The sequence below is a fragment of the Colias eurytheme genome, chromosome 20, assembly GCF_061535395.1.
Source record: "Colias eurytheme isolate Ceu_HAF_F1 chromosome 20, ilColEury1 Martin Lab GWU primary, whole genome shotgun sequence".
Taxonomy (NCBI): domain Eukaryota; kingdom Metazoa; phylum Arthropoda; class Insecta; order Lepidoptera; family Pieridae; genus Colias; species Colias eurytheme.
The window spans coordinates 4,619,139-4,632,705 of NC_142999.1; the positions used below are offsets into that span (position 1 = coordinate 4,619,139).

Below are 13,567 nucleotides of genomic sequence, written 5' to 3' on the forward strand. Positions count from 1 at the left end.
TGTACCAGACATATTCACTTTATTTAATTGCAAACAAATTTAATTGAAGGTTAACCTCTATTAACTATTTGCGTCCCAAATTTTAGACCTTTAAATACATCCAAATATATCCTACGTATTTGGAATATAACCTCAACATTAGGTAGGAGTAATAAAAATTGAGCACCAAATTTGCCGTGAGCTCCGTGTCCTTACGATTTGAAAGGTATGTTTTCCATACTCAATGACTCAGTATGTATGGCAATTGAACTCAAATCCCAATTATTCATCCTCCTTCACCTTTAACATATAAATAAACTTATATGTTTATATCTCGTTGAACTAACATGCATGTTTTGGAATCTATGGATTAGCTTCATGTTACTTCAATTTAAGCAAACGAGGTTTAACAAGAGTTCAGACTACCTATTGAAGTACTTAAAAATGTGTTCATGTGATAAAGCATTAGTGAGCGTACTTAAAGTATTACAGTACTTACTAGGTTGTAATATATTTCAAACAGTGAAAATTAGAATCTAAATGTATATCTCATCAAATAAATGTCTATGTCATCTAATTTTCTCTATTTGAAACATTGTGGTTAAAAACTGAATATTTTTGTAGATTTAATTATTTAAATTCGAGTCATTTGCGCGTTGAAGCGTTTTTCTGGTGATAGAGCAATAATTGCGATTAGAAAGAAAGAAAAGACATTACATTCATATATTATATTACATCAATCAATTACGTTTTAAACGTAATCGATTGATGTTATCCATACTAATATTATAAATGCGAAAGTAACTCTGTCTGTCTGTCTGTTACTCAATCACGCCTAAACTACTGAACCAATTTGCATGAAATTTGGTATGGAGATATTTTGATACCCGAGAAAGGACATAGGCTACCTCTTATTGCGAAATATGTACCACGGGCGAAGCCGGGGCGGACCTCTAGTATCATATAAATGTAAATCATTTGTTTTGTTTTGTTTTAATAGAGGAAAGGTACTATAGGCTTCAATATCATATGCACAGCCAGTCAATAAAGTTAGTTATTGTTATACAACCATCCGCAAGTAAGCACAAGGAATGTAACATTATGAAGTAATCATAAAGGCAATAAGTTGTCAATTGCAATGTTATTTATTTATAGGATTCTTAAAGGACACTATCGAGAAATGCAATAAATCATAAATTAATCGCTGATGTGTCACAATCCACTCGAGTTACGTATTATGAAGTAACCTATAATGTCTCTAAGTAAATATGAAGAAGCTGTACCACACGGTTTTTCCTGCATTGGTCAGCTACTATTAGTCTTAATGTGATCATATATAGCATATAGCCTTCCTCGATAAGTGGACTTTTCTCTATCTAACAGTGAAACAATTGTTCATTTCGGAGCCGTGGTTCCTGAGATTCGCGCATTCAAGCAAACAAAAAAACTCATCAACTTTACATTATTAGGTAGGATAGGTATATTTCATATACTTTGCGTTATACTGAATCATACAAAATATATCGAAACACGAGTTGTATCGTCAAATTCCATATACGATCGCTGTACACGTAACTCTAACAAAAACTCTTTTAATATATTTCCAACATGTATGTTCGTACACTGCGTGAAATGAATATTACGATGGCACCAAGGTTTTATTTCAAATTACCAAGAGCGAAAGACATTCCAATTTTCTAGAGGAATTCTCTAGTATGTCAGTCTGCCCGAAATATTATATATGCTATATTTAATATTCCATAGATTTTACGATGTTAATGTGATTACGTGCTCTCTCGATTGCCAGAGATTTCTCATCAATGACATATAACAAAAATTTATTGTACATTAATAACATATCTATGACATTATTTACTAACCTTTGTTTCTAAAGGGGAAGGGTAACGTATATTTATATTTATTACCTAGACACGCATTGTCAGGAGGTTATTGACGGATTTTGTTAAATGTGAACGAATGAAAATAAAGATTATTTTCTACTGTTGGTGATCTTCTTCTTAAAACTAAATAGTTTTTTTTTCTTGCCATGAAGAAGAAGGCAAGGAGATACTACATAAAATTGTGTTCTTATGTAAGTAATTGTACTATGTTGTGAAAGAAGGTTATATTAGTTTAAAATTTAGGTAACAGAAAATATTTCGCAATGTACCAGGAACCCATGATCACAAAGAACAAGACCGGTGTTGGGAAATGATCGGTATCTTATAATTGTTATATTATCTGTAAGCTAGCTTGTATTGTTTAGCGGAAATAGCATTGTGTGTGAAACCTTAAATTATTTTTTATTTATCGTGATCACTGTTGTGATTAAATTTAAGTAGGTACCCATTTATTGTCTATGTGATATATAAATTAACAATTTAATGGCAAAGGCATAACTCATAAGTATGTGAAAAATTATCAAAAAAGGGCACATTTTTTCATCCATTCCTTTAAAAAATTACAAACAAGTAAACTATGAATTAAGATTCATATTCGATTCGGCTGGAAGGGAATTTTGGACGTGGTCGTCATCGTCGTTGGTAATGTGACCGAACCATGAAAAAAACGTCATATTCTTATATGAATTAGTAGCGATAGCGGAGTCTATTCTAGACGTTTCTGCCATTTGTCTAAAGGCCCTATAAAGGTTTGCTACTTCATAAAAACGAAAGAATGTAAACGATAGGGTTATTCAAGCATAATTCAATTAAGCTATTGTTTGTGCTGACAATAGACAAAAAAAATACCATTTAAAGAAATGATTTTCTTTATGTTGTAAAAGTACTTACTTCTTTGTGAACTTAGAGTATAATATCTATACTCTAAGTTTGTGAAGTTAATTCGCAATCATTGTGTCATCATTTTCATGGAAATTGATAACGTTTTTAAAATCATTTTTTATAATTCCACCTATTAAACTTAAATACCAACAAAAGCATAGTACAAGCTTAAGCTAAATGAAGCTATTAATTTGGTTAACAATTTAAACAGTAATAGCCAACCGTATCTAGAAACTAAAAGTAGAGCGAACAATAGTTTAAACAAAATTATCATAGAATGCAGTAAATGTCTGTAGTGTATGATTATCTTAATAAATATAAATTTCTTTACAAACACATTATAATAAAGCCTGTTAGACTTAAAATCTGTACTAAAAAAACTAAGAAAAACGATAAGAAATAACATTTGAATTTAGTCAAACTCTTTCCATAATTGTTTCATTCGTTGAACTCTAAACCTTCTTATTATTACATTCATACAGCAAAGTTACTTATTGAAACAATAACAAAGCATTCAGTCGTCTAATTAGTTGTTTTATCAAAATAATAATCTTATTAATTAATGTTTATAAAACTGACAATTCTTCATATTTATTTCAAAGAAGACAAAAGTCATAATATCACAAAGATGAGTCAATTAAAATTGTAAACCTATTAATGGCTACAGTCACATAGCAAAGTTACTAATTGAAACAATAACAAAGTATTCAGCCTTCTAATTAGCCTTTTATCGATTTAATAATCCAATTAAATAATGTTTATAAAACTGACAATTCTTCATCAAAGTGATAACAAGAGTATTTATTTTTAAACCAATTATTATCTAAACGTTAAACTCATAATTCTTCACATTTATTTCAAAGATAAAATAACAACAACTTAATTAATTTATATTTTAACGTAGACATAATGAAATAAAACAGGCAAGAATGTATATTACGTCATTACAACGATATCCCGGCACGCTCCCTCTGAAAATATTAAACTTTCGTCTGTGCATATGTATCACGCAAAAACTACATAATTAATGAACAGTATTCTCGTTTTCACTGTTACACGTAAATATATCCGTGAATAGCTGGGAAATATTTCATGTAATTGAGATTTTCTTGTCGTCAAGCATTTATGGGTTTTAGTATGTAATATATTTCGTCAATTTTAGTGCCCTAATTCAAAAGATAAGTTATGACTGTTAGAAATAGATGGTTCTTTTTTCAATCTGTATGCTCAATGCTATTTGTAATTATTGTCGTTCACATAAACGTAGAGGCTCTCAATTCATACTCTAGTTCATATTCTAATATATAATAATATGTTAAACGTTACCAATTGTTTTCATCAAACCAATTTAACGGACAATACCTACATTCAAATTTGGATTTAGCGTGAAAATATTTTCAATATGACTAACTAAATTATATTGACTCAGTAATCTGAAGCCATTCTTATCTAATAATATGAAATTAGTATTCGAAGTAATAATGAAAACAAATTAAATGTAGAGCTGAGACGAGAAAATTCTTATACATTTTATCACAAAGTTTAAAATCGATATTATTATTTATTTATTATTTTATTTATTTATTTAAGCAATATGCAATCAGTTTTAATTTATTCATATTAATAAGTACAGCAACTTATACAAAGTTGCCGTTAGTAAAGAAAACTATTAATACTCGTAAAGTTGATTAATGCAAATGAACAGTTAACTGCTTGAATAATTTTATAGGCAGATTATTTTCAAATAGTGGTAAAATTGTAGCTACATCTTCATGGTTAAGAATTAAGATAACTCTCAACTTTCCCGCGCATTTTCCAATGATTGAGCACGCGCTCATCTATTTGATTGATGCTATCTTCCTAATTAAATGAATTTAAAAAGGAAAGTAATTTTGCTATAATAATCATTCAGGTCGGGTTTTCCTTTCTTCGTGATAAATTAAGAATTTTGTTTGCTTCCAGATCTGTTTTTATTATATAAGCTAGTTACAAAAATTTCGTCTATAAGTTCCATTAGGAACATCTATCTAAAAACTATAAAATACATAAACCACCATAAAAAAGCATTTTTCTCATTAACTATGTACTTGCCAGAAAAAAAAACTTACCTAGAATCAGTAAAATCTTGAGTTCCATGTTTATGTCAACACTGGCACAGGATAAAAAAAAAAAAAAGGATTAGTTCGATTCAAAATTGAAATGTTTTTGCGGCGGCGTACGTCGCGCGTTACCGCCAAACCGCGTATGTTTGTATGCGCTTGTGTTTCGAGATGACCACCTCAAGCGCATTCACTTTCTGCGTAGTGGGGCTGCTAGGAAGACCGGGAACGGTCTGTTGACTCAACAGCATAATCATTGCTTACCTTGCACAATACAGACAATGCATATTTTATTTGATTCTAAAACACGATTGACCTTATTATCGGGTAATCAAGAAAGCTTTTGTAAGTTCTAAAGGAAACATTTCTGTTAGCGTAATGCCAATACTGATATCGATGTCTGGGAATTTGAGACGGTGGATTAATTAATTCTAAATAATAATTGCGTTAGATATGTACGTATCCATACTAATATTATAAATGCGAAAGTAACTCTGTCTGTCTGTTACACAATCACGCCTAAACTACTGAACCAATTTTCATGAAATTTGGTATGGAGATATGTTGATACCCGAGAAAGGACATAGGCTACTTTTAATCCCGGAAATCCCACGGGAACGGGAACTATGCGGGTTTTTCTTTGACTGCGCGGGCGAAGTCGCAGGCGGAAACCTAGTAATTAATAATTATAATGTAGAGCTGAGACTTATTTATGTGTTAGTATTTAATATTTCGTAACAATTTATTATAGACCACAGACACATTTCAATTCAATTCAATTCTCTTTTAAATAATAATTCTTCTCTTTCTTTCTCCATTACTAATTCTAATGTCAGTTTTTACGTTTTTAATCAACTCATACAAATGTGTCAACAATCTAGGTAATCCAATTAAGTTTACTAAAATGTTGCGTTTCTTTCTCCCTTAGGTCCCTCATAGATACGCTTTAGCAAAATAACCTTTCAGCGAACAAAATTAATTACCTTCATTTTTCCCAATTTTAGCGCACAAAATCAGCAATTATTAGACATTATTAGATCTATAGAAAACCCAGGTCTCATTTGTGATTAATAGTGGGATAAGAACACCTAATCACAGACATTAATTATATGAAAGTCGATAATAATTACCTCTTATATCCGAACACATTATTACCTATATGACTATATCATCAATGTATAAACCTAGTTAACTTTACCCCGCTTCATTGGCTGGATTCGCTCAACCTTGAAATAGGAAAGGTATTTTATTCGTCATTTACATGTTGCAGTATAAATGGGAATAGGAGTAGTACGAAAATGTACCGGTATTGTATAATATGTAGAGATTATAGTTATAAACTTTCAGTTTCAATTTTGAAGACGAATTTTGTCAGAAGGATGAATAAAATTAATCTGTAAAAATATTACATAAGTTTTACAAAATTCATTCTATGAGTTATCTAATTCAGATTTAATGTTTTAATATTATCTAGGTATATTAATGATATAATTATTCTATTAAAATGATAATCGATAATTCTAATTGTATTGTCTCAAGTATCAAGGATTCTTGAGGCCTACCTTGTTAGTACATATATTGTTTAAGGTAAGCGTTTATTCAAAAAAATTTAAAGTTTGACAAAATAGTAATTAGATTCTCATGAATCTCAACCTTAAACTTATTCCCATAAACTAGAGTGTATTATGTATATTTTCGTAAACGGTCACTATCTCGCTTTATATCTAAAGAATTGTTAACATCTACTTTATTCGCAAATTAAGTTAAATTGTAAATTCATTTGAATACGGGTCACATTCCACGAATCGTCCAAATAACCTTACGTAGAGCTCAACGTTTAAAATATTGTACAAGAGCAACTACACTGGACTTTAGTAGTCAGAATAATGATATTATTAGTAAAATGTATACCTAGATAAATTAAAAGTGTTCCGGGAGTTGCACGTTGTGGCTAATTATTCCAGAATTTACATCCGTTGTCTCTTTTTCGCTCACTATATAAAATCATGCCATCTTACTTTGACATCTAATCGTATGTGCGTGTGTACCGTTTTTGGAGATCGAATCAAGTGTTGGTAACCTATCTACACCTCTTACTTATAATATTGAGTCAGAATATAGTGTTATTACGGTAGCACAATCGAACCTAGTTAGAGGTTGCTATCATTAGTGAATGATGGAGACACACATAGCTGGGGATTGCAATACCACGCAATAATAGGCCATTACTTTGATATATGAATACTACGGGTATAACGTGTGTATATTCATGTAAATTATAAAGCTTTATTGTCTGTTAATTTGTTTTATTTTAAGTACCTGTAACATCCTGTGCTGTATTTTTGTGTAAATTTGTACAGAATTTCTCTTGTTTTCATATTTAGCATGTAAACACGTATTGAAACTTTTGCTTATTTTGACTGAAACGGGTAAAAGTTCGTGGAAATTGGTACAGCTGTTTGAATTTTGACAATTGTTTGATCTGCTTCCAACTATATGTAGGTATTTAAATAAAATATATTATGTAGTATACAAGTACAGATTTTATGACAAAGAAGCAAAGAACTAAAAAGATTTTTATCTATTTATTTTGAATTTAATACTACATTATGTACCTTTAGTTTAATCAATAACGTTAAACCAGGGCAACAAAATATGTATATATCTTTATTGTATTTTATGTAAAGGAAATACGACAAAGTATTCACCAATAACGAAATCGATCGATTCACAAACACCAATAATTCTTAGTCCCTTACGTTGAGAAAATGTCTCCAATTACTATTATTGCAAATTGTCCTATATAAAAACCCTCTATAACATACGTAGGTACCCCCCGTAATTTCGTTCGCTTTTCCTCAATTTCTCTGGAACATCCTTTCCTCAATTAATATTGCAAGTGCTATGTCATTTCTTGCACACACATCAAATATAATGACTCTCGAAGAAAATATTTGGTGGACATTAATTGTTAATACTTTAGGATCTAGTAACTTTATTTCTTAAGATGATTACACACTTATATGTATAAACTTGGGTATTTAATACAATATAAGGTTTCAAAATATACATTTTTTGATAGTGGAAATCAAACACATATTCTGTGCTGTAATAAAGTTACTGTACCTTTGGAAATAGGAAATAGAGACAATTTTAATAACAATACTAAAACAATATAAAACTATAGCCAGCATTTTATTGCGCAAGGACTGAGACACGAGCAAAAATTATATAATTTTACGTTGTCGGTGATTCACATTTTTCCTCCTTTTGTGCAAGACTTATTTTCCTTTAAGTATAAAAGCTTTTAATACTCGAAATGTTATTTTATATTCATAAGTATATTTGGTATTCGACATCTATCTATCTACTAATATTACTAGCGGTCCGCCCCGGCTTCGCCCGTAGTACCTACATGCTTAAACTATCCTATCTCTCAAGTTGGATCGAACTGCACATGGTGTGCGAATTTTATTATAATCGGTTAAGTGGTTTAAGAGTCCATTGAGCACAAACATTGTGACACGAGATTTATATATATTAAGATAAATGCGAAAGTTTGTGAGGATGTGTGCGTGTGTGTGTTTGTTACTCTTTCACGTAAATACTACTGAATCGATTACCTACAATGAAATTTAGCACACATATAGAGGGTAACTTGGATTAACACATAGGATAGGTTTTATCCCGGAAATCCCACGGGAACGGCAACTATGCGGGTTTTTTATTTGAAAACGCGAGCGTAGCCGCGGGCGGAAAGCTAGTTCAACATATATGTACGTATATATCTGTCAACTGTGATATTACTTAATTACATTTTATAACATTACTTCTTTCCTTTAAAATGTTTTAACTAAAACATCAAAAGAAAACCATTTGCCACACATCTCAGCAGAAACTAGGTCTAATTACTAATGTCTGTATCTAGTTAAACCTTCAAAGAGCTAAGAAATTCCCACGTTCCTATTAATTTTGTTTTATTAAGCGAGTGGGCGTCCAAATAATAAAAGTATTCTCAAGTACGTTACACTTATATTATTATCTAGATAATAAGAAGTTGATTAATGGTCTTCAAATAGACTTATACAAACATTATGTATCGATTGCAAAAACATTTCCTTTAAAGGTTGCAAAACACAAGCCCTTACATAACGATTATACAAACTATTTTATGATCGAACTGATAATTTCTCCGCTACTTTATTTCTTTTTAGTCTATAAAAAGTAAACGCTCTTTCATTATTACTCTGAACTTTTAATATAGGAAGTTTTATGAAAGGGCCGTTATTAAGTAAGCTTAGTATGGTGCTGCAATTATTCAAGTAATCTATTGCAACCTATTTTTATTGAGAACGTATTACAGATGTGTCCTAACCTACTGTCGCTTTAAATGTGGATTTTGAATGAGTAATAATCTATTCTAGTGTTTTTACACTCTAACAGAAACGTTTTGCTTATTTCCTGAAATTATCATGTAGATATGAAGTTGAAGATAGTTTAATTTGTACATATTGTAAGATCTTTTTTATATTCTATTTAAATAAATATCATCATATTATTCTGACTTGGTATAAGATATAATAGTAGTGTGCTAGTGAATCCATTTCGTGAATCTAATAAAAGTTTCAAGACTACAGTCCATCTGTTTTCCATAATACGAATTTTAGAACTAAGTTAGTCTATATAGTGAATACTACTTTAAACAAAGTCCCAAAACGAAGGTTCTATTCGTAATATACCATTTTCTTTAAAAAAATCTATCATCATGTTTTTGTAAATATATTCATACCTATTCATCACTCATAATTCTTTTAAAAGATAGTAAAGAAAGGAATGCAAGTATTATATTATTATATTAATTGAGGAAGTTAGTACAGCGGTGGTTTGAACGTGGTAAAGCTGCCAATTACCGTCATCAGGCACCGAGAGACTTCCTTCCATGCGCAAGAGAATTCAGTTAGTGTGGCATGGCGTTACCGGATATTATGTGGCTCTGATTGCTTTGTAGATTATGTGGACACTTAAATATTGCACCTGGTAACTGTTGGTGATAAAATTCCACTGTTAGAGACTGTTACAAAAGCATAACTAGTGCTATGTGACATTCTTATTGTTTGTACGTAAGAAGTTTGCATTTTTTTCAATAACAGCTAAATATGTTGTACTACACTTTAAGTAAAGCAAAATATGTAACATCTTCAGTATCACGTTTACAAGAAATAAATAGTAATTATGTAAAATGCTGGTCACTCACATTCGAATACGCAAATCTACAAGTGTAGGATGACATATGCAAATGTTTTACCCCGCATGAGCGCAACATTCGTATATTGAACGAATGTTTGCACGCAAGTCAATAACCCAGGTAAAGAACAACTTGTCTTGTTATTTTCTACTGTATGAGAGTGACGTTTGTTTGTGTTATTCTTACATAGTTTGATATATGTAAAGCTATTAAAATATTCCACCTGACACACTACAACTTTAATTTTCAAAAGAAAACAGAGGAGATAAACTGATATATTGCTAAGTTTATTTATTTAACACACATATACACATTCTCACAGTTAAACAATTCTTACTAACATGCTTTTATATTTTTCAGTGTTATGAACTTTAAAGAAAAGAGCGTCGGGACAACTTTTTCAGAGAACGGCAATTGGGGTACCATCATTGAAACTTTAAAGCAAACAACTGCGATTTCGACTCTACTCGACTGCGAGTTATGTAAAACCAAGGCTTAAAAATTGTATAATAATATTCAAGCTAAATGCATGCGGCCTAGGTCCCTGGGTATTAAAAAAACTTCATACGATTGTCAATTTTGTAATCATTTTTCAATGTCTCATACCTATCTCGTAAAACAGAAGTGCTTTCATAAAATACAACTATTAATTTATTATCCATGTTTAAGGGTTCAAGGCTTCTTGATTTTAATAAATTCATTAAAATCTATTTCTTGTTTTGTTATATTTAAGTGCAATAAAGTACTTATAAATAAATAAAATCGAAATGTTTTCAATTATATTTAGTCAATGTATATAACATTATGTAATTCTTTTTAATAAACATAAAATGTACTGATACTACTTGCATAATTTTATATTCATATGAAAATGTTTAACGAATTAAATATTTGCGCCATCTACCCATAACTTATTTTTCCTAGGAACTAAAGTGAAAGGCGAAAAGGAACTCTACCTAAAGTTACAACGCCATTACAAGTGAATGCGCTTCTACATGAAAGCAAAACTCTACATAGCTTCCAGAAACATGTAATAGATGGCGCTGTTTATATTTTCTCACTTGATTTTCTCTTTCTTAGCCAATTATTAAAGCCAAATTATATTATTGTAAAGTAAAAAAGGACTTACTTTTTTTACTTTAATTCGTAAATAAATGTAACTAATAATAAATTTAAAAAGGAGAATATGAAATTATTCCATATAGTTAATTGTGATGAATCACAAATATTATTTGGGACCTGGCATAAAACTGTACCTACGTTAAAAAATTATGCAAAATAATTATATTTCATAGAATCGTTAGATTTTTGGGAATATTAAAAAATAATTATACCTATTTAACATTGCAAAACTTTGAAATTTAATACATTCATAGAGGCTAAATAGTCATTAAAATTCCCTTATTACCTTCCTGTTGCTCATACACTTTCACGTGTCAAGAATATCACATACATGTACATTATGTGTACCTACTTATTGTTTTGCTTTATTACAGGGTTTATAAAAACGCAGTGATTTCTTAAATTATCTATTTCGTGTGGAAGATAAAACTCATGACATATGCTATAATAATTCGATTTAATTTTAGTCGGATAGGAAAGAATTGGATAGGATTTCTTAAGAATTACCTGTTGTACTTTGTCTGCAAAATAAAAGACGATTTTATTGTTTAAAATATAGATAGATTATGAATTAAGATTCTGGTAAATTTACCTAAATAAGGCTTTCTTATAGCATAAAATTACACTACATGTTCGGACGTAAATGGATTCCTAATATTTAAGACCAATATTATGAGAAAAAAGATAGAAGGCTTTTACAATTTTTTATTATGTTATAATTAATATATACGGCCCTATTAGGCCAGTGGAAATTAACATTAAATTCGCAAAGCACGATGTAGATTTGAATTTTTGGTATGTTGTTTGGATCAGTTAGGGTGATGTAAATCCCAATTTGCAACTTCGAAAAAGTTGTGCTCGCTGCGCACCACGTGATAAACTGCGAAAATTTTGGACTTTTTTCACTTTTTGCTCTAAAAGTCATAAACTATGCGTTTCCGACAAGTATGATTCAGTACATAAATTAAGGTTATTAAATTTGCAACAATTTAAGCCTAACCGCAGCTCTCTAAACCTTATAACGACTAAACTGTGGCCATTCGAAGATGGTTCATTTTTCCCGAAATATTGAAATTTTTAGTTTTGCTCCCGTTTGAAGCAAAATATTGGCAAAAACCGCTCGTTCTATGAGAAGTTCGTATAATAAAGTTGTAGTGCATTTAATTTTCTTTCATAAGAGCATAGAACAAAGTCTGTGAGACAAATATTTCACACACAATATCTGAAAAACAAAAAGAAGGTAGAAATAGATTTTTAAAGAATTGAAACTGAGAGCATATAAAATCATAAAAAGAATAATACTTTTTCATTTGCAGGATAGGTAATTAACAAAATTACAAAATTTGGGAAAGTAGGAAAAAAGATTATACGCAAATAATAAACTGCGAAAATTTTGGACTTTTTTCACTTTTTGCTCTAAAAGTCATAAACTATGCGTTTCCGACAAGTATCATTCAGTACATAAATTAAGGTTATTAAATTTGCAACAATTTAAGCCTAATTAAAGCTCTCTAAATCTTATAGCGACTAAACTGTGGCCATTCGAAGATGGTTCATTTTTCCCGAAATATTGAAATTTTTAGTTTTGCTCCCGTTTGAAGCAAAATATTGGCAAAAACCGCTCGTTCTATGAGAAGGTCGTATAATAAAGTTGTAGTGCATTTAATTTTCTTTCATTAGAGCATAGAACAAAGTCTGTGAGACAAATAGTTCACTCACAATATCTGAAAAACAAAAAGAAGGTAGAAATAGATTTTTAAAGAATTGAAACTGAGGGCATATAAAATCATAAAAAGGATAATACTTTTTCATTTGCAGTATAAGTAATTAACAAAATTACAAAGCTAATTAAATTTGCAACAATTTAAGCCAAACCGCAGCTCTCTAAACCTTATAACAACTAAGCTGTGGCCTTTCAAAGATAGTCAGTTTTTCCCGAAAATTTCAAATTTTTAGTTTTGCTCCCGTTTGAACCAAAATATTGGCAAAAACCGCTCGTTCTATGAGAAAGTCGTATAATAAAGTTGTAGTGCATTTAATTTTCTTTCATTAGAGCATAGAACAAAGTATGTGAGATAAATAGTTCACTCACAATATCTGAAAAACAAAAAGAAGATAGAAATAGATTTTTAAAGAATTGAAACTGAGGGCATATAAAATCATAAAAAGGATAATACTTTTTCATTTGCAGGATAGGTAATTAACAAAATTAAATTTTCTACAACTTTATTTTATGACCTTCTCATAGAACGAGCGGTTTTGCCAATATTTTGGTTCAAACGGGAGCAAAACTAAAAATTTGAAAATTTCGGGAAAAACTGACTATCTTTGAAAGGCCA

At 30.3% G+C, this 13,567-nt stretch overlaps 1 protein-coding gene across 2 annotated transcripts in view; it reads right to left on the reverse strand.

Moving 5' to 3' along the window:
* LOC149899594 (uncharacterized) overlaps positions 1 to 5,029 on the reverse strand; it is a 47,030-nt gene extending 42,001 nt beyond the window's left edge. For both annotated transcript variants that reach the window (XM_090113649.1, XM_090113648.1), the window contains exon 1: positions 4,871 to 5,029. In XM_090113649.1, the coding sequence (XP_089969775.1) occupies positions 4,871 to 4,898 (28 nt within the window). In that variant the 5' untranslated portion in view covers positions 4,899 to 5,029. The remainder of the gene's footprint in view (positions 1 to 4,870) is intronic.
* Between the last annotated feature and the right edge of the window lie 8,538 nt (positions 5,030 to 13,567).